The following is a 22,685-nucleotide window of genomic DNA, read 5'->3' as shown; positions in this document are numbered from 1 at the left end:
ACAGTGATACTATAACTAATTTGCCTACAGATACTACCAATGTTAGCTTTGGCTTTGTTAAGTCAGGTTTGTTTAGAGCTTTAAAAAAAAAACAGACAAGGTATGTGTTCTCCAAAAGGAGAAAATCCATCTGCTATGAGCAACAACTATATGGCTTTTAAAAAGGAAATAGCAATTTCTAATTTTTGGTCAGAGGAAGAAAGACAAAGCGGGCTAGATAACACCTTTGATAAAGCAAATAGAGTGTGAACATGTTTCCTGGGGCAAGAGCAGAATTTAGTTACTAGAAAATAAATTACAAGAGCAATTCTTCATAACTGCTTGTGAATTCTCACCCTTTCAAAGACTTTCTTGGCCCCCAAACCTATCAGTGAAGATGGACCTAATTTCTATAATTTAAGATTTTCTCAAGACTTTGAAATTCATTCCCAGGACAATGGAGGTTAGAAGTGAGTAATTATTCTCTGAGTGGCTGCCATTATGAGAAGTCCCAGGAGATCCATGTCAAATCTGTTGAAGATTTATCTTACCCTAGAAAATCAACCTTTAATTTCCACTCTCTTAAGTTCTATCAATATAAGTCTGGACTTGTTATGACAAAAATCATAGTATGTCCAAAAGATTAACAAGTTCTAGTCAATATTTTGCTTATTTCAATCAATGTAATATATAATGAAATTCCAGTACAAACCAAATGGTGTGGATCATTCCTTACAGCAGAGCTTTTCAAACCTGGCTATTTGTTATAATCAGCTGAGGATTTTTAAAAGAAATGACTATTTATTAAAAAGAGAGATTTCAAAATTCACTGAACTAGAATCTCTAAAACCTCAGGATGTTGTATTATTTTAATAATTTCCAAGTGATTGCTGATAAAACTGGTGCATAGACTGGCATTCAAGAAATACCTCCTCAGGGTACAATGAAATAGGGTTTGTACTATAACACACATGTTTGAATTGGAAAAGGAAAGGTTTTTGTTTTTCTGTGCCAACTTGGAAATCTAAACCTGGAACAAAGAGGTCAGCTTCACGTAGTTGTAAGGATACTGTGAAGGTAGGTTTATATATATCATATCCTACATTGGCCAGGCTCTTGGCAATCATCTGGGTAGTCACCTTCTTTTGACGCAGAAAAATTTTCATTCGTGGCTTCATATATAAAATACCACAAAATGCCTAAGGAACAGTGAAGGGAAAGTTATACAATATTGCCAATGCTACTGACGTCCCCATAAAAAACTGCTAGTAACTGAGGTCTATTCTGGGCAAAGATTTGGCTCAGTTTCTATACCTTGTTATGCTATGTCAACTACCACACTAAGTGCTGCTGACTATATTAGCTACACTGTTTCAGATAAGACAGTGAAGAGGAATCCTACCGTAAGGTTAAAAGGATGTCATCTTTATATAACTAAAGTGAGATCTTGTTCCATAATATTTTCACGTTACAGGACATCTTACCTCTCACTGTTGAAGAAAAACCACTCTTACTCACCCGTAAAGAATACTCTGTTTCTGGCAGCTCAGAGGTAATACCACCAGTCTCTTTTTCTTCTGTGCCAAAGTCTGATACCAGGATGTCATACTGATCTGTATCAAAGTCCAACTCGGACTTTCCATCTTTATTTCTGGGTAAAAGAGACAAGTACCAATCTAACAAAAACTGGCTCCAAAGGACAAAAATGCACTAGGAACCCAAGAGAAAAGAAACAAAATAAGCCAAAACTCAGATACCTACTTCTTTCCCTGACTACCAGTGCAAAGGAACTACAGGTTACTTGGTTTGAAGATCACACAATATTTAAGAGTATTTCCAGTCTTAACAAATATACTACATTTCATAGACATGATGATGCCAAGTACAGAAAGAAATTTAAAAAAAAGCAAGGTGGTAGTATCTGTGATTTAATAAATCAAATGGATGTCAGCTCTCCTTGAAGCAGGATCTTAAACAGATCCCAGCTTTCTGGGTATTGCTTGGTAGGTCATTCAACATCATTTTCCCCAACTGAATAAAGAAATGAGTCAAAACCTACTCTTTCTAACTTCAACAATAGTATAAGGACTAATGATATAATATTTCTCCAGGTCTAATCCTATTTTTCAGAAGGAAAAAAAGGTTGTTATAGAAACAGCATATATTTGTTAGTCTTCTAGTATATCATTTATGGAATTATCATTTAAATATGATACTATTCCTGTTCCTTTCATAAGGACCTTTCTTCTCATAATCCTTTTGGGTCACTTAAATATGGCCCATTCCAAGACACTGGGCTACATCACTAGCAACTGCCAAGGAAAAAAGGCAAGACTTTTCTTTGTTCCCAGAAAAAACTCAAAACAAATAATGGGTTATATTATAGGGAAAAAATATACAACAGAACAATAGTTCCCAAAATTTGCTCTGTGGAACAGTATCCCCTCCCCCTTTTTAAAGATACTCTTAAAAAAAGAAATAAAGACATAAATAAAGGCAGTTTAATAAAAAAAAATGAAAAACAATTCCTGGCTCTCAGAACCACCTCAAGCTCTAGGGATACCCTCCTCATACTTTAGGCTTCACAAGCTCAGGGCTGCTGCATTGAAAATGTAGTGCCTTCTTCAGGGCTAAACCAAAGCCACTACAATACATGTCCTGTATAAAGCTCTTGTCACTATAATAATATATTCTGTATTTTCCAGGGTAATCCTGATTATTGCCACCCAACCAAAATCAAACACATGTACTCTGAGGAGATTCCCTGTCCTCCCAGCCCCTCACCACCCATCATCCAAGGAAAAGAGGTCCTGAGAAACAGTTTTTGAAATTGGGAAATACTGCATACTGTATTGCTCTCTTAAATATTTTCAATGCATTTTGAAATAACATTAGCACAGTAAAGCCTGTGAGAGATCCTGCAATAAATTAACATGGAAAGCTTTGTTTAAGCCAGCTTTTCCCAAAGTTATTTGACCATGGAATCCTTTATTTACATAACACCTAGTATCATATAACTGAAAAACAATGTACAAAGAAAAAAGTCTGCTTAATGTGTTTCAATCACTGAAAATACCTCATGAAAATGATCCTTTATGATATAAATTATGTTACTTGAGGCTTTCCGAGTAGGACACAGAAGATGTGTATTACCTTACTTTTTTTTAATTGAAAGTACTCTCTATATGAACCAGCATTGTTTTTATCTAAGTTTTACCCACCTAAGAAATGAGGTAAAATACTTGACCTAAGGAGAAAAAGAAGAATGAATATATCTGACATTCTGTTCTATTAAACATTAAGAGTAACACTTCTATTCTATATTAAAAATTTTTAGGTTTCAGTAGACACTGTTAAATGTATTCCATTTAACATGACAAGGCTAAACAGATGACATACCCTAGATATGATTTCCAGATTGTTTTATTAGCTTTAAATATGTGACCTGGAGCCACCCTCATTATAGTTCAAATTTATCTGCTTCAAAGATTTTTCTACTTCTAATCCAGCTACTCTAAAAGCACTAATACAGAGGTCTTTATTTTTAAAGATTGTCTTGTGCTTTGTTACCCTAATTTCTCATACTTCATTTTCATCGTCAAATAGGTAAAATAACTATCACTGACCTATCGCAAAACAGTGTCCATGAATATAAAGTAGATATTTATAATGGATTCTGAAGATTTTAGCATAATGTTAAACTATCTCGATGGTAATTAGCCACAGGATATGCACGTCTCCACTTTATCAATTTCCACATTTTACCAGTAAGGAGCATTGTCTCAAACAGAGCTGTAGTTCTAAAAAAGTTAAGGGAAGGTATGTAATGAGATACAAATATGTATCAAAATTCATCTTCTCTGCTTCTCTAGAGAGATTTATTGAAATGTGCTTCATCATACTACCTTTGCTTATTAGAATCTATCACCTTTGGAATACTATACCTGCGGATGTTCCAAATGAGAACACGAGTGCCTTTTTTGCCTGGGATGGCATCAAACTGGGACAGCAGGTCACTTTCACTGTTGAAAATTGAATAGTTCAAGATGGCTTCTAGGCTGGGCAAGGAATCCTCAGTAATAATCATTTTTTGTAAAACCAAACATAGTCAAAGAAAAATTAATATCTTAAGAGGATGCTATCAGTTAGGAAGATCTGCCTTTTGGGTTGCATGTTGAGACAAAATATAGACATATAGATATAAAGCATGGGCATTACTGCTACAGAAGAAAGGAAATGGGGAAAACACAGAAAGGTTGTAAAGATAAACACCAAAATCAGCTACTGCTGCAGAATATAGCTTCAAAGATACAACATAAATTAAGGCAGCCTTATATTTAAGAAATAGGTCAAAGGCTGAACCTCTCAACTCTTTGGAAGCAATGAGTTCAAACTTTACTGCTATACTGCTTGCGTAAACAACCTCGTGTCTGACAGAAATAATAGCTTGTCCAGATATAAGAAAATGAGCTATTAGCTATCAGATAAGCTGATGAATAGTATGTTTCTGGGGGTATGACGCAAATGTAACTACCCTTAGGGGAAAAAAATAGAAGGCCCCGGGGAACTTTACCATGGGAGCGGTGGGATAGGGGAGACACTACATAGTTCAAATCGCCTAACAGTGAAAACTGCAATATAACAAAAACATTTCTAAGCCTCTGTCAATGGTTCATTTATTTTAAAAGTACTTACTAGGATTAAATTCTAGTTAAATGTAAGACATTTGAATACCTCTTTATATATGAAAATGATAGCTGGATTTGTTTCTATCAAAATAGTCAGATTAGACTAATTTTTAACTAACATTTTCCATTTCTAGAAAGGATATTGTTTTGCTGGTTGAATGGAACAATTGGTACAATAATTGCTTGGGCCTGGACACATTCCAGATAGGTTTGTGACAGTAGTCCAACAGTGAGAGTACCCCCATTCTTGGTGAAGACAAGAGCATCCTTTCCTAGACGCATGGAGCCTGACTTGAAACCATTACCAAAGACTCCGATTGGACACTGGCTCTTCTTTATTACTTTATCTGTAAAGCCAAAGCTGCAATTACACAAGAAAAAGGAAATGAGAAAAAAATAAATTAGAAAGGTAAAAAGCACCCTAAGATAGGTGACAGGCAGAATGTTTGGCTTACAAATGAAGAAAACTTGTAACCCCCCCCCCCCACTTTTTCCTTCCTTTTGGTATTTCTGGGCAAACCTATTAAGTTAAAAACATAGGCAATTACTATGGAGAAATGGGACTGATTTTCCTGTGTGGTTTGTGAGTATATAAACACTTCCATTACATTAGAGTCATGCTTTATAAATGTAAAGGCAGCCTCTTTCCACTAACAGAGAGAGCTGGAAAAGGCCATGGACAGCTGTTTTTCTTATCTCAAGAAAATAGCTCTGATCACTAATAGTAAAGTTAAGGGAAGATGAAAAGGGTGGTTATCTCTGAGCACACCTTGGAGAGGGTAACAAGAGTACCAGATACTAGCACTACTCAGAGGTACTAGACTAGGCATCCCCAATCTAGTTATATCGCCCTCTAGAAATCTGAAAGCCAGAGATTACATAGCTTGACAAGTTCAACTATTCACCCAAAGGATAACACTTTCAATTCTTACCCTCTGCTCTATCTGCTGGGACAGTTCATTGGAATGTGGCCAAGGGATAAAAATAGGTAGTTCTGCCTCTGAATATCAGCAAACAGCTGCAGTATAAAGTCTCTCTTGTTTTATCAAGGGCCTTTCAGTGAGTCACCTCAACAATCTCTGTAGCCTCTTATGTGATCAGCTTAATCTGGAAGCCAGACCCTTTCTCTTTCTTAGATTTTCCATTCAAACACACAACAAAATAATCAAACCCCAAAAATGTAAAGACATGAAGTCTAGAAAATGATTATTATCTTCTTAATAAATCTAGAAAATGATTCATATATCTCCTCTAGTCACAAATAAAACTAATTTTTAAGGGTTGGTTCTCTCCAGATGGACTAAGTTTACAACGTGTATACTACCATTCACTCAATAAATATTTGCTGAGTACCTGCTATGTGCCATGCATTGTGCTAAGCACTGGAGACACAATAATTAAAAGAGACATTCTTGCCCTTCTGGTTTACAGTTTAAGGAAGGATTTTGTATATTACAGATTAGATGTTTCTCCTACATCAATAAAGTAGATGTTCTATCTGTTACGGCTGAGCAGCTTGGCTTTGGCTCTTACCGTTTTAAGCACGGATGAGGTGCCTGATTTCTACTTCGTGGAGGCTGTGGTTTGTGCTTACTCCCTAAGGAAGGAGGCCTACCTTTTAATTTTCTATTTCAAAGTGTTATACAATAATACCATTATGTCCTTCTAGAACAGACACTTTACAGGAGCTTTGTGTATCTAACAAATAAATCCAACCACATAAAAAGGTAATTTCTAGGGCAGAATTTCCTTTTAAAATACCAAAAGAGCATTAAGTTTCTGTAGCCTATGGGTCTTAGTATTCCAGGAAATAACTTTATCAAAGGTAAGATTCAGGCGTTCATTTTCCTCTTGTGGAAGAATTACCTAAAAACAATAGGGTCATTAGGAGGATTAAATAATACACTGTATGTATATATTAACTTACAAAGTAGCATTCAAATTTTAATTTTATAACTTACAAAGCAGCATTCAAATTTTAATTTTAAAGTATTTCTAGAAGTCATTCTAAGAATTGTCATGTGCTAACCTCTACCTCTACTTCAGATTTAATGGCATATCTAAAACTCAGGGCTCTTCATAAACTACATGAAATGAATCTGTAAGGTTATTTGGACTTTAACCTTCTCTAATGCCACAAAAGCTTCAATTAGGTGATCAAGGGTAAGTGGTGTAAATAGGAAGACTATATTATTCCTTTCATTTCCTTACCATTCCTGCCTCTTCTGCCATTTATTGTTTCTTTCTCCTTTGTAAGTGTAAACTTTCATTGTGTTATAGTTTTGGGAGACCAAATGAGTATATAAGGTTGAGAAGATAAGTAGTGGCCCAGGGCCAGAACCAGAAATGGAAAAGGATGAGAATCATGAGATGAGAGGAGCTGGAAGCTCAGTATGTTATTGTTGTTATGTTACCCTTAACTCTTTTCACATGTTCTTTTATTTCACCTGCATTCCCATGTTAGGTACTCCATTTAACTGAAAATCACAGAAGGGCTGTCAGATACCAACCAATAACTACCTAATATACAAGCCTCACAACAGATAACAGAATTGTAGGAATGAATCTTACATAGTTTGGTATAATTCACTGATTTTCCACAGAGATATCTCGGCTTGGACAGGTGGTTTCTCTTTATCAAGAAAATCCTGTTCTAATCTCTCACATAATAGACTCAATGTGTACACACTGCTGGGATATCAGCTCTTTGAGTGGAATCCAGGAAGATATAAGCTTTCTCCTGAGTTCCTTTAAAAGTCAAGATTCTAGAACATAGAGAGGTAATTTTAAATTTGGACTCTGACCAATGAAACAAACTTTAGCAAATTCATGGACATACAAGGGCAGGTACTGCTGTCCCCTAGATATACTGGTTGATTCAATATGTAATATAAAAGAATGAAAGACTGCTAAGCACATTATTATTCCCTGGCTGTTGCTTTGGAAGAACTAGGAAATTCACTTCTGAGCAGAGGTAGCAAATGCCTTCAATCCATGAATCTGTGGCTGCTTTTAATCCTTGACTTTTAAAAGAGGGTTTCCACCCTGCTGAAAAAGGCAGCTAAATACATAGACTAGCTGGTTCACACACTATCCCCAGAAGCTAAAGAAAATTAATTGTGGATCTTAAAGGAATTTAATGATAGGCTTTTTCTTTTTAACTTGATTTTCATGGGGCTCTGTATTTATGGGAGAAACTGTTGCTTCAGGTACATAACTATTTTATTAGCCTGAAAATAGGAAGAACAGCATAAAGAGTTGGAAAATGTGGATAAGATTATAACAAATGTTATAGGTCAAATAGAATTTCTGTAGGCTTAATAATTTTGCATAATTATCTCTATTATTTTTTCTAAATATAAAAGTAATATGCCCCAAACCACAAACAGAAAAATTAGCATACTTAATAATAATTTTCAAAGCTACCTCTAAAGCTCATCTATTTAAAAGCAAACTGTAGTAAGTTGAATCCTTGGCTGGAGGTTAGAATTGAACTAAATGATCTCTTTTAAATAAATGGAACCTTCTAACTGATTCAAGTTTATTTTAAGATATGATCAGAAATAAAATCCAAAACATATAACTATACACAACTGAGGACTCATTTAAAAAAATTCTCTAAAATTAATTTTTAAATGTGAGGAGCAATTGTCCAGTTCAAATTAGAGGGAAACATATTTGGCACGATAATATCAAAAGATGCAATGGCTAAAGCAGTTTCTGCCTGTTTTGCTCCTCCTTCATATTTGAACTCAAATGTCATTTTTTCAGGGTAGCCTTTTTTGAGTACACAGACTAGATTAGATCCCTCCATTATATGCTCTCATAGAAACTGCACTCCTCCTTCACAGCACTTACCACTAGTGGGATAACCTATGCAGTTGTATTACTAGTTGATGCTTTTCTATCTTTCTCACTAAACTGTCAGCTCCTTGACAACAAGGCTCATGTCTGGTTCACCACACTGGAGAGTGACTCTCACATAGGTGCTCGGTAAAAATTTGTTTAAAGAATCTGGAACAAAAATCATTACAATTATTTTAAAACCATCCTCCTCCTTCCTCCTGTCTTGTAACTGTAAGCACCAACTTTCAGAGATGTAGTTTCACAGACAAAATGGAAGGTGGTAAGATTTGACACCCATGTCACTGGGATAAGGTTGGAGGGAAGGAAATGATAAGAGGATAAGTGGTTTCAGGGAAAAAAACTAGTACATATAGAATTAGATACATAATTATTTTGGTTCTATCCCATCTAACATTCTGTTCTTCTTAATATAAAACATTAACTTTAGGAGATAAAAGTGGGGCTGTAAGTTAAAAACAGGGCCAACTCTATACCTTTACCATCATACTGACCACATTCTTCCTCAAATATTCTTCTAATTATGAGGATCTGAGACAGAAGGTACATAGACTGCTAAGTGGTAAAACATAACCAAATTTATAATTGGTTATGCTCAAATTTCACTTTTCTTTATTGGATCAAAGGGACATCCCTACAAATAGGGTTATAGAATTAGCATACCTTCAAAGAGAACTACAACTAAATGAATTTTTCCATTTTTATAGCTCAGAGCCCTTTCCCTCCTCTACCAAATCCCTCTACTGTTACTCATGCTTCACACACTAGTTCAGGAAGCCATGTGGAGAGTAACCAACCTCATCTGCTAAAAAAGGAAGAGAGAAGGAAGGAGTTGAGGAAATACTCTTTTTTCACTGAGTGATACGTGAAGATAATGAAGTACAAACTTACATTCTCAACTACAAACGTTTTAGAGTAATTACATGAACTCAGAGTGCAAGAGAAAACTGTATCACCAGTCTTCAGCAGTTAGAAAAGAGAACTTTCTAACTCTGCAATTCTACTACAAAACCATTAAAGGTTATGTGTATGATGCCCTCTATTTATCCTTTGTGATGCTTGATTATATCCAGGCATGTTCATCATTCTAATCCATAAATTGTTCCATCTCCAATACTTGTGATCTAAGAGTGCATTTAAGTTAATATAAATTGGAGGAGGTCTCAGACCACTGAAGACCTCCAGGTCTTTTTACTCTTGCTGTTTTATTTGCCTAGACTCTCATCCCTTGCCCCTTGCTCTTTCACCATGTTAAATTCTACTACTTACCCTTAGATCTCAGCTTAAATATCACTTCATCTAAGAGGCTTTTCCTGACCTCCTGGATCAGACTGGGTTCCCCTGGTAAGTTATCTCATTGCATCTTATACTTTCCTATCATTATACCTATCACTTTTTGTTATGATTACTGCTTGACTGTCTGAATTGCCAGCTAGACTGTAAGTTCGGTGAGGAAAGTGTCTATTTCATAACCAGTGCCCTAGCACATAACAGTTGCTCAATAAATATTGGTTCAGTGAATAAAGGGAAAGTAAAATACTAAAGGACATTATTAAGCTTTAAATAGAGTTCATGAACTCACGACAAGAGAAAAAGAATGAAGACATTTTTACCTGAGCATTCGGTGTAGTTTATGAGGTGTCATCCCACATCCATCATCAGTAAAGGTCAAACAAGATTTATTCTTGACCTCCTCAACATCTATAAAGACCGTCCTGGCGGATACATCTGGATCTACAGCATTATCTGCAAAAGGTAGAAATCTGTGATATTAGATCTCTTTTTCTAATATTCTACTAAAATATCTACTTCAGTGCCCCTAAGACATAGAAACTGTCCTTTATTCCCTTCATGTGAATGTTCCAGAAGGTGAGCAGGGAGCATTAATGGTAGTGCACTTACTAGGTTATAGGGAAAAACATGCTTAGAGAGAAGGAGTGATTCTGCTTAGGCACTCTGTAATAGTCTTGAAGGTGAGGCTGTCCAACCTCATTAAATGGAGAACATAGGATTAAAGTAGGAAGAAAATACATAGAAAGTTTCATGATTCTTCCTGAGTTAGGTCTTCAAAATGGGTTAATTAGCTAAGACTCCAAAGACATCAAATCTAGCATGTTCTAACATGTGTGCCATGTCTACATCCCCAGGGGGCGCCATTGTCTAGTGGCCACATCTTTTTGCCATAGGCACCAGTTTACATAACTGTCAGTCACTGACACATGTGGTACAAAAGCCTCATTAGGGCTCACCGGCCTGAGTGGGAGGGCAGTTTGTACAACCTGTTGGATATGTTTCTTAAGCATTCCTGTCTTTTTTAGCTCTTTAATCATCAAGACAAAGACCTTCCCTTCCACCCCTTTCCCTTTCCCTGACATTCTATACTACTTTACTGACACTCATGTGGCTGGGCTGAGAGATCCAGGTGGGGTTCTGGTTGTATACTCATCCCACAACCAGTGTTCAAATCATGGCATTTCTCTACTGGGAACATCCATCACAAGCAAGAAAAGTATTGCACATATTCAAAACATCAACTTTATTACACAATTAAAAGTATCAGTTACAATCACTTAAATGTGTAGAATGTCCATCAAATAAAACAAGACAGATTAATTTCAAGGGCCCCAATGGTGTTGCCAGAGTCACTGATAAAACTGTCACTCATTGTAACCCCCCAAAAGTCTTAATAGCACTAAGGAATCACTAACAGCCCCAGAGGAAGGTTAAAAGGTCTGATATAGTCAATCTTTAAGGACTAGTTGGGGTCGAGCCTTGTGTCATGTGGTAAATCAACTGGGCCAGCTTTTGGCAGCAATTTTAAGTTTGACATGCAACAGAGGCTTTATCAGAAATACAGTGTTTTACTTTGTAATAAGAGGCAGCAGTTTTTTTTCTTTAACTGACAGAAGGATTCAGCATTGTGAAGTTGCCTACATTGTTTCAAGAAACCACTTGGCAAGCAGGCCCTGAATTGTTTTAGAACCTATCAATCACTCCTGCTGGCAGAAAGCCAGGGCCACTAAGACTGATACCTTTAACTTGTCCACCAACAGGACCTCATTTCTACTCCGAAAACTTTGGACATACAGGAATTTTTTTCTAACACTTTATGAACATTCACAATGGAAACATACAACATATATCAATTCCAATTCTGCCTTTGTACAATTGGACATTCAATGAACCAGCTTTCAGTCCTCTCACAAAACCACTTTTACTTTTTTTCTCTTTACTACAAATTTTGCCCAAACTTTACTAGGTGTTTTTTGTTTTGGTTTTGTTTTGTTTTGGTTTTGTTTTGTTGTTTTTTACAGGAATATACCAAAGAGTTTTAATACAGGCATTTCAGGAGTTACAAGGTAACTGCCAGGAGCAGCTAGATATTTTATCTCCTTGGCTGGAAGCAGGTGGAGTACGGCGGGGGGGGGGGGCACTCCAGAGGCCAGGGTCAGCTGGAGCAGCAGGGGAAAAGAGATCAGCAGGCAGGCCAGCAGCAGTCAGTACAGCTTTGCACTTACTTTCAGTTTTAAGTGGCTTTCCACTCAGCCTCAACAAATGAAATTATAATAATAACAAGGTCGGCCTTGATAAATGAACTTATAATAATAAGGCACCAATCTGGAGGATGGTTTCAATCTTCCCTCTTGCTGCTTAACCTTCCAAAAATTTATCAACACGAAGCTTATGCTATCAAATCCCAGGGAATCTACCTTCTCCCATGGCCCAGCCCACCTAGCCTATGAACAGGTAGGGCAGTGAGAGAACCCTGATTCCTTCCCCTTCACTCACCACTTAGGTAAGAGCTGCACAATCTCATGTGCTACCAGATCCCAAGGAGTTTTAGCTCTCCTAACCCGGCCCATGCCACCCTTAGCGGGAGGACTCTAACTCCCCTCTCTCACCACTTAGGCAAGAGCATGAGAAACCAGATCCCTGGGAATCTATCTTATCCCCTAATCATCTGACCTCTGGTCTTCTAAAAAAGCATTGTAACTCAAGCTTCATAGCTCATCATAACCTGGGAGGCAATTAGAAACTGTCCCGTGACAGCATCACTGGAGAGAGGACAGCAAGTGGGAGATGGCTTTGAGGTAGGGCTTCCTCCCATCCTCTCCTGTTCCAGGAGGATGACCTATGTGGATTCCTGCAAGGTTGCCAGGGCCAAGCTGCTGCCCTATAGACATACTGCAAGTATCGAAAAGTATTCCTGTTGAAAATTAAGGACATCATCTTCTGATACAAGGTTATTCTTCCTCTGTGTTCTTGTTCTCTCTCTCTCTCTCTCTGTACAAACACACACACACACACACACACACACACACACACACACACAGTGTCAGCATTCAACTGACCACAATTTTGAAATTCAAAAGTCATTTTTTATCTTTCTCTCCTTTACCCTATACATCCCTAGGCTCTCTCCCATCTTGCTCTTTCTATTTCCATTGTCACTTTCTTAGTTTACAGAGTTTACTCCCTCTCATCTGGATTACTGTGATAACTAGTCTTTCAAAGCTATGTCTCGCTTCTTTTTCAGTCTTATACAATGCTGCAAGATTAACTTTCCTGAAGCCCAGCTCTGACCATGACACTCCTCTGCTCAGAAAACTTCAGACTAAAAGCCCAAATACCCAAGCTTCCCAGTCACGTCCTGGGCCCAGTCCACCTTTCTAACCTCATTCCCTACTTGGTACTTGGAGTAAAAAGACCAATGTTTGAGTCTCGGATCTGTAAACATGTAACCTTGGAAAAGTCAAGTAGATTCTCTGAGCCTCTGTATCCTTATCTGCAGGATGAGAACAATAACCATGATGCCATTTACCTCAAAGGGTAAAGTTAAAAATGTATGTGAAAGCTCTATGTAAACTCTCCAAGGACCTACAGTTTTGACTATTCGTGAACTCCATGCTCCAATTAAACTCAACTACTCAATACTCTTCATGCCTTTATTCATGCAGTTGTTCCTTTTGCCTGGAATGCCCTCCCCTCCCCATACCCATACCCACATGTCCCAATCCTTCAAATCTCAGCTCAAATGTCACCTCCTCTCCAAAGCCTTTCCTAACCCTCCTCCTCCTGGTAAGCTGGAGTCATCCGTCCTTCCTCTGAATGACCACAGCACCCGATGTGTCTATCTTTGCCAATATATCACTTTCTATTTTGTCATAATACAAAGAATAAATCTTCTGTACATGTTTTTATCTCCCCTACCAGAATATGAATCTGTGTTATATTCATTTTTGTACCTACCACAGTGGCATTGCCCACAGTGAGTTCTCAATAAATATTTATTGAATAAATGATTCACCAGAAAATTAATGTGTAAGTGGAGGAGAAAACTGTTGAAGGAAAACCTAAAATGAAAGCTTTGGATTATCAGTTAATACTTTGCTCTCCCTTTCCCCTAGTATTAAATGACCACAAATAGTTGTGATTTGATTTTAAAACCTGTGTGTTTGTACGTATATGTGCAGGCATGTGTGTATGTATATAACACACATAGATACTTACACTCATATGGGTCATCTTAGGCCAGAATTAGGTTCTCTGAGTTAATGCTTAAGACATAAATCATATATATTCACAATTATAAATGGAACCCTCTTTAAATCACTGTAAAGTTCAGTACATGGTAGAGCATAGGTACACAGCGTTTTGTGCAGTGCCACTGTGAGGGGACAATACATTTCTGTCTCCCATTTCCCACTAAGTAAATTGTTACTTTTTCCTCTCTTTTCTTTTTTGTTAAGTTACATGCACGCAGATCTCATTCCACTGTGAAGTTTCATTCAAGGCACGGTGCAAAACCTTAAAAATATAGTCCCTGTTCTCTAGGATTCAAAACGTGCCAATGTCACTTTTTCCCCTTCACTTTCTATTGAAACAGTCATACATATTGTAAGCATTCTGTGTTATGGTCAAACGAATCATCAAAATTCCCCATCACCCTTCCAAATAACTCTCCTGACCATCTCCTCCCGCTGCCCACTGACTTCTTGCCTGAGACAATTCACACTGCATGGCCACAGTGATTGCAAATAAGAAAGTGATTCATTTGGGGAGCTTTGAAACCATTTTCAAGATTTTGTTGTGTTACCTTGCCCCATAGCCAGCTCTCCCTTCTTTCAATTTTTAAAACATTTGCAATGTGCTCTGTATGCTGCTGCATTTTGTCCAGGAATGTTTCTCTTCTTTGCTTTCCACACAGTATTTAGCACACTACTGCAAAAGCTGGTGTACTTGGCTTCAAGGGATCAACTGAAAACGCTTTAAAAGCAAACATCGGTGGAGCGAGAGGTTAAGTGCTCAGTATTCATTCCAGCGGTGTGAGGGCGCTCGTGGACCACGGACCTAGCTCTCCGCAGTAGCCGGGAGCCAAATGCACTCGTGTCATCTCTTAAGAGATGTCCCATCATTCCCAGACTCTCTGGTCCCAAAAGTTAAAGAATTCCATTTTCCATATCTTTCTTCACGGCCTACCGGGTCCTCTATCGTGACCCTTTGCTAGCTTGGCGCCCTCCATGGGTCGCCAGTCCGTGTGGAGTCCTGCTGCCTTGGGGCCCGATATTTTTATGCATCTCCTTTTGATTATTAACTAGGTTATCCTAAAGTGCCCGAGACATCACGAGCCAGAGAGAAAAACCACACAGGAGTCCTAAGTCTTCGGACACACCTTGTTTCCTCAGTTTTATTCGTGGAACCTTGTTCCGGGCGACAGAGCCGACCCTGCGGAGCCAGGATGGGTCCTGACGCCCCCAACCCAACCCCGGCCCGCCCCGCGCAGCTCCGCACATTCCTCTCGCGTCCGCGGCACCACGTTGGCACCGCTGCCTCGGGCGATCGCGGCCAGGCCCGCCCTCGCCACTCACCTAGCAGCTCCGCGATGGCACTGAAGGGTCGCGTGTGGCTGCTGGAGTTGCTCTGTAGGTAGCGGGGGCTCATCTGGGGGCGAGAGAAGGTCCCGTCCCGGGTGAGGCCTCGGCCCGCCGGGCCTTCCCCGCGCGCCCCCCGCAGCCCCGGGCCCGGCGCGCGCGCGCGCGTCCGCCCCCTCGGGCCCCCGACTTACCGTGCTCAGGCGGATCCCAAAGGCCTGCGGGCCGCCGCCCGGCCGGGCCAGCGCGCCACCCGGCGCGCCAGGGCCCGCGGGGGCCCCTCGGTACAGGAGCATTTTTTTGGCCGCCACGATACTCGTTTGCCGCCGCCGGACTCCTCGCCCGGCCGTCCCGGACTGGCCCTAGCTCACTCCCGCTCGCAGCTGGCGGCCGCCGTCCGGGACCGGCCCTCCCTCGCTCCCACCCGCAGCTGGCGGGGGCGGGGCGCGCTCCAGCCACCTGTCCGGCGCGGGAGGGGTGAGGCCGGCAGAGCCGCGCGGTGGCCCCGCCCTGTCAGCACCTCTCCCGACCCGCCGACTGCCGGGCCGGCCGCCGGGCCGTACAGAAATATGGCGACCTCCTGACAGCCGCTCCTCGATCCCCGCCCCTAATTAATTCTTGGCGTTCGCCATAGGCCAGGCCGCCGAGCGGGAAAGCGTTGGGGGGAGGGGGCGGGTGCGTGGGGAGGGGCGGGAATGAGGCGAGGGGAGGGAGAGGGTGTAGGGATTTCTGGAACAGAGTCCCAGTTCAGCGGCATGACTAACGGGCAGGATAAGACAAGTCTTACAAGTTCTAAAGACTACAGTTTTGGTATCTGGGGAGATAGCAGGCTCGCGTGATGGGAAAGCATTCGGACTATTTTGCCTCAAATGCCTCCCGAAGCAGCCAGAACTTTCTAGAAGTCGATTGGCAAATCCTCTTCAAAGCTTTGCAAGCGTGCAGGGAGGCTGTTTATAAAAGGAGAAATTGGAACGCACTTAAATACCCCAAAGTAGGGGATGGGTTAGGTTACAGAGAATCCATAAAACGGAATACTATGCAGTTCTTCAAGGCCATGTTTGTGGATGAAAATTTATTCCTGTGGAAAATATTCATGAGAGAATTAAGGAAACAAGAAGTTGCCACATACTGTGTAACATGATATCTTTTATTGGAAAAATAAGTACATATACACATACATACATATGTGTGCGTGCGTGCACGCACACGACCACACCCACACCCCACAATGAGAAACACCTGAAGTGACGTATTCCAAGATGGTATCTTCAGGTCTGGAGTTATGAATTTTTTGCCTTTTTTTCTGATTTGTGTTTTCTAATTTTTGTACCATTAAACATATACTGATTACAGAAAAAAAGATTTTTTTTTTTTAAAAAATGTTTCCTGGTGTAGATGGACCATTATTTATTTGACCATTCCTCTGTAATAATTGTTCTCAATTCTTTTTTTTTTTGTCCAATAAAAAAGTGCTTCCTCAGCCATCCTCTTGTAAGAGATCATGAATTTCTGGTACAATTATTTATACAGAATGTTGTTTTTAATAGCCTATGTGTGGTTTACTCTTAATAAGTACTGTAAGATGGAGGCAATTTACTCCCTAGGAAACAGCTACTTTGCCACATTCATAGCACTAGATGGTTTTGATCTTTTAACTTTTGGCCAATCTTTTGAATAAGAAAATACTACCTCTTTATTGTTTTAATTTACATTTCCCTACCAGTGTAGCTAAATACCTTCTCAGATGTTTATTATATATTTATATTATTAGAGCATTATGTCCCCCCACTGAGTCTTTTATATTTGTCTCTTTTTTTGGTGTCTTAAAGTTTTTTAAATATGCAGAAGTACAGAGAATGATACAATGAATCTGCAGCTATTTATTATTCAGATTCAAAAATTATTAGGACTTTTTCATACTTGCTTTATCTATTTTCTTTTTTTATTTCTGTAAGTATTTTTGAGCAAATCTCACATCTCATTTTACTCTATATACTTCAATGTCCTCCAAAAATATGGACATTTTCTAAAAATAAGCAGCAACAATGCCACTTTCACGCTGAACAAAGTTCCTAACTTTGATATCCCCTACTACTCAGTCCATATTCTGATTTCCTCAATTATCCCCCAAAATGTCTCCTTACATTTGGTTTGTATACATCTAGATCCAAACAAGATGTACACATTGCACTTGGTTATGGGTCTTAAATCTACTTTAATCTAAAACAGTCTCTCCTCTTTTTTTTTTCTTCATTCTATTGCGTCATTGAAGAAACCAAGTCACTTGTACTGTTGAATGTGCTACATTCTCATTTGTCTGTTTGCTTATTTGTGTTGTTACTTAGTTTGCTCCTCTTGTTAGGGGAATAAGTGTAGCTTAAATGTAAACCATAAGCTGGCTCTAAAGTCTTCATTAGATTCCAGTACAAAGTGTTTTTTTTTTTTTCTGCAGGAATGCTCAGAGATGCTTTGTACTTCTTATTCTGTAACATTGGAAAGTACATACTAACGCTTAGTGATGTTCAGATTGATCAGCGGGTTCATGTAGAGGCAGCCTGAATGTTCTACTATAAAGTTTCCCATCAACCTTTTACTTTATAATTTCATCAATTGATATTCATTGCCTGAAAAAATATTTTATTAGAGTTGCAAAACGATGATAAACAAATCCCATCATTTCTTTGTAATTTATTAACTTGATCCTTCTTTGTAGAATTTATCCTCGTTAACCATGGCTACTTGGTTACTCTGAAATACAATTCATATAGGAAGGACAAGATAAATGCTTAATTCTTTACTTTTTAAAAAAAAAAAACTAACACAACATTGTAAGTCAACTACACTTTCATTCTTTACTTTTAATCGACTATGTTTAGAGCAAAGAGTTGGGGCCTGTGTTGGATACTCTGATGTGCCAGCCTATCTCCCATTTCAATAAAGGACTTTTGGGCTGAGCCACTGAGATAACAGTTGGATTGCCTCAGGTATAGAGAGTTGCCTCACTCAAGGTCACGAAGTTTTCTGGGGCAGCACACCGTGACTGACCAAAGAAAGGCTATAAAGGCTTGATCATCTCAGCTTAACTTGGGGCAATTCTGAAGGGTCATTCTAACTCCAGATCCCTCTGTGGGCTTGGCTGAGGCTGTTGTTGGGCCTTCAGTGCAGCTCACCTTCCTCCCCTGCCCATGCCTGCTCCTTCCACAGGTGTTAATTCGAGAGACATCTCTTGATGCATGCTACATTCTGTCTCAGAGTCGGCTTCACCGGGGAACTAAAATTATAGCACTTGAAACTAAGAGTTATCCAGGAAAAGCAGCACTTAGATGGGATTTGGGAACCAGATCACTGACTGCTCAGTTGGCAAGGAGGACCGCGTCACAGAGTAGGAAGTGGATCACAGATAGTCCCCTGCCACAAGGTGGCAGTCCTATTATTGTTAAGACCTTCACCAGGTGGTGAATTGGGATGGTGTACTGGCAGAAGGGAACATATGGTATGGTGTGATATATCAAGTATTTGAGAAATATGGGGAAGAGTAGCTATAAGACCAATAGAATTCAGTGGTTATTGAGCTCCAAGAAGATTAAACTCCCAATAGAGTCAAGTTTGCTGATCCCAAATCAGGATGCTTCCGGGGAAAGAATAGGACCCTGACATACAACTTGGGGATATCTAGATTAATGCCACCAAAATCTCGAAACCCCAGATTTCTCTGAACCCTCTGAACCTGCAGAAATGACCTGACTTCCCTGCTGGCCATTGCTTCCATCTCTAGCTTAGAGATGTTGCAGAGCTTCTCCCCAAGACAAAGTGTGTCTTCGCTTCCTCTCCTGGCCACCAGGCCTATAACAAGGGTTGGGGCACAGCATGAACATGCTAAGCTTGATAAAGGAGGAAAGTAACTATACCCCAAAGAGCTGTACAGACTAGCCAGCATAGACTGGCAGGAGCTAAAAAAGTGCACACAAAATTGGATTCTGAGAGGGCTTGATCAAGGGAGCTAGACCATAAGGTCAGGTAAAGGAGAGTTTATCAGTGTGGGAACAATCTCCTGGAAAATAGGAATTAATACCCCGGCCAGGACAAGAGATGGTGCAAACTCCCCACTAGGGTGGCTCCTAGAGGTATAGAAAAAGTGATGATCCAAGCTAACTGAGGTTGAAATGCCAGCGTTGCTGTGGCAATAGTGGAATAAGGGCTGAAAAGATTTAGAAGTGAGCATATTGGAGTAGATATACTGAAAAAGATGGGAAAACTCAAACAGAAAGGCACAGAATACACCATTTACCATGGCCCCGAGGAACATGCTGGTGAGAGGGGTACCAGCACCATTAAGAAATTCAAGAGTGTTTCCTCTGTAGGTTAGGTCTATCCGCAGGAAAGAACGTTATAGCAAACCCACTAGGGCAGTGGCAATTGTAGGGCTCTGAAAAGACAGAGACCCTGTGGCTAAGTGTAACCGTCACAAGGCAGGTGAGTGCAGTTGTCGTGAGTACAAGGTTGAGGGAGAAGACTGAGGGGCCCAAAGTGCAGTTATGGAAATGGTAAACAGAACATGGCATCCTAGGGGAAGGATAAATGGGCAGGGAAAATGAATGTCCATTTCGGTGAGGTTTTCACCAGAGCAGTCATAATCTTCCTTGCACAATGACCCACTGCCATTTCTTCCCCTTAGCACAGCACGGCATTTTTGAAAGCACTGTTTGGCCCTCAATCTTGTTTGACTCAAGCCTTGGAACTTCTAAAAATGCCCATATACTGCCTTCTTCTAAGGTGTGTGGCCCATCTGCCTCGCTTGCGGTGGGGCACTGTGAATGCTGCTCTAAGTATCGGCATGTTTCCTACTTGGTGGATTTGGTGTTTAAACAAAAGCTTTGTGTCCTGATTGTCAACTGGGGTCAGAGGCCTCCTCTCAGCCCCTCTCCAGCTCCCCATGACGGAGGGGCGATTCGGAGGGGCCCAGGGAGCAGTTGAAAGTCTAGGGTTTGGCCTCCTTTGAGCCTCACTGCCGCTGCACAGCGATAAACAAAAACAGCCAATGAATCTACACAAATTCCATCACTGTGGCTCCGCAGGGCTGTAAAAAGGCCATAACGCAAGGTTCCTCATACTTCACCACTAAACAGGGCTAAGGCGGCCGCTGGCACGTTGTGAGGGAGGACTCCAGTGAACAGATCCTGCCAGTGGGCACGGCATGGGTGCCAGGTGTGAAACCCTGGGTCTTGCTGCAAAATGAGGGGCAGGGAATGGCTTCAGCAGGGTGCGGTGGGCCCTCTGAAAATCCCTAACACACCTCTCTCTGTCTTGGGGCAGAGCTTTAGTCCTCAAGGCGGGCATAGCCCTGGTCCAGGGCCTTGGGTTCGAAGCCCTGAGCCATAAACATGATCTCCATATTTCAGCCTGGTCCAGGCTGAGTTCCCCCAGCCACTGTCCCAGGCAAGTAGATGAGCCAGGAAGGCACCTGACATTTCCTCCCAGCCGATGAGCCTGTAACAGCGCTAATTGTTCGACACACACGTGTGCTCGTTACTGTGCAGGGCACTCCTAGGGCAGGAGCAGCGTTTCTTCTAGCATCCTTTGACCCAGTCTCCAAGGTCACTCATCCTAATTTCCTGGATGGATGTGATGGAGAGAGAGAGCCTAAGAGGAATCAGGGTGGGAAGTCAGCCAGGTGTGGTAGAAAGGTTGAGAGTCAGAAGGTATGGGTTCCTGTCCTGACCCCACTGAATTGGCCTCTGACTTTAGGGAAGTGTCACGGGCCTTGTTCCCAGGGAAGCAGAGAGTGACATGGAGATCTGCAGGCAGGAGTTTTCTTGGGGAGCACGCTCAGGATCAACACCTGCAGGGAGTGAAGAAAGCAGAACCGAGCAGAGGAGGAAGTCAAACTGTGATGCGGCCACAACAGAAGGAAGCTCCCATGGGGAGCTCTGGAGTCAGCGTGGCCCCTCAGAATTGTCCTAAATGTGGTAAAGGGGCCAGGGCTTTCTGTCCCTGAATTGACCAGTTACTAGATGCAGGCTGCCTCCTAGGATGGGTGCACAGCCTTGGGCAGGGTGGCTGTGCTCAGCCAAGGGCCCATTCCTAGGAGGGGCTAGCTGTAAGCTGTCAGTCACCATCACCCCCTGCAGCTGGGGAAATGAGGGCTCCAGCGCTCAAGGGTAGGGGGGAGCTGGGCAGTGCCCCAGAGCATCCCTCCAGCATGTTACTTCCCCTCTCTGGGCCCAGTTTTCTCATCTGTCAGAGGAGTGATGAGAAGGAGCTTTCAGCTCCAGGGCTCTGGGGTTCCACCCACCCTACCCCATCTGCTCTTACCAGCACCTCCCTTTCTCTTAGGCTGCACCCAACTGAAAGGCCCGCCCCTTCTGAAATGTTTGCAATGACTCCTCATTGACTGTGATAAAGTACAAATTCCTTAGGTGACTTTCAAGGCCCTTCACGATCTAGTCCCCACCTATCTCTTCAGCCTCCCTCCTCATTACTCACTCTCCATGGTGGATATTTTGTTTCTATCAAGTGTCCCCTGAAAACACTCTCCTTCCTTTCTTCTGCTCTTTCAATAAGGATGCCTTCATGAGCAGGGTGTAGTGGAAAGGGCTTTGGGGCCAGACCTCGACCCAGGTCCAGATCTTATCAGCTGTGTGACCTTAGGCAGGTCACTGAGGCTCTCTGGGGCTCAGTTTTCTTATCTGAAAAAGTGGGGACTTTTTTTAAAAATCAGTGTCTTTCTCTGCATGTTTGTTGTGAGACGCAAATGAGGTAACATGTAAAGGGCCTACAAAAAAGCTTAGCAAGGCTCAGCAAATGTTGGTTCTCTTCCCTTTCCCCTTGTTGAAATAGCTGAACTTAAACAACATTATCCAATGATTAGTTTCAGGTATATTTAGAATGAATAAATGCTGTATATAATTTGGTGCTTTCCTCACTAATCCTTAACTCAACAAAAATCTAGTCACCCAGAAATTTTAGTCTGATGCTAACTAAATTCCCAGTCTCTATTCAGGCTGCTTCTGGTCTGCATCTTTCTCAGCAGCCTCTCTGCTTCAGTCATCAGAACACAGAAGCCTTTTTCTTCTCTTGGCCAAGAGGCATCAGTCAGCATCACCTGGGAACTTACTGGAAACCCACTTTCCCAGCCACCACTGCCCTAGACCTACTGATCAGAAGCTCTGGGGGTGGGCCCAGAGATGTGGGTTTGACGAAGCACCCCTGCCCCAGGTGACTCTGACCCATGCTCAGTTTGAGAACCACCCCTGCTCTGCGGCACAGGGCTCATCTTGGACCA

At 41.2% G+C, this 22,685-nt stretch overlaps 1 protein-coding gene across 4 annotated transcripts in view; it reads right to left on the bottom strand.

Moving 5' to 3' along the window:
- MORC4 (MORC family CW-type zinc finger 4) overlaps positions 1-15,982 on the bottom strand; it is a 50,163-nt gene extending 34,181 nt beyond the window's left edge. For 2 of the 4 annotated variants that reach the window (XM_032474596.1, XM_032474595.1), the window contains exons 1-7: positions 15,598-15,982; positions 15,401-15,473; positions 10,145-10,277; positions 4,811-5,028; positions 3,924-4,071; positions 1,498-1,630; positions 1,050-1,178 (exon numbers count right to left, since the gene is read on the bottom strand). In XM_032474596.1, coding sequence (XP_032330487.1) covers positions 1,050-1,178; positions 1,498-1,630; positions 3,924-4,071; positions 4,811-5,028; positions 10,145-10,277; positions 15,401-15,473; positions 15,598-15,699 — 936 coding nt within the window. In that variant the 5' untranslated portion in view covers positions 15,700-15,982. The remainder of the gene's footprint in view (positions 1-1,049; positions 1,179-1,497; positions 1,631-3,923; positions 4,072-4,810; positions 5,029-10,144; positions 10,278-15,400; positions 15,474-15,597) is intronic. The other 2 variants (XM_032474594.1, XM_032474597.1) reach the window with 2 other exon arrangements.
- Between the last annotated feature and the right edge of the window lie 6,703 nt (positions 15,983-22,685).

Source organism: Camelus ferus, chromosome X, assembly GCF_009834535.1.
Source record: "Camelus ferus isolate YT-003-E chromosome X, BCGSAC_Cfer_1.0, whole genome shotgun sequence".
Lineage (NCBI taxonomy): Eukaryota > Metazoa > Chordata > Mammalia > Artiodactyla > Camelidae > Camelus > Camelus ferus.
This window is presented reverse-complemented; position numbering and strand designations above follow the sequence as displayed.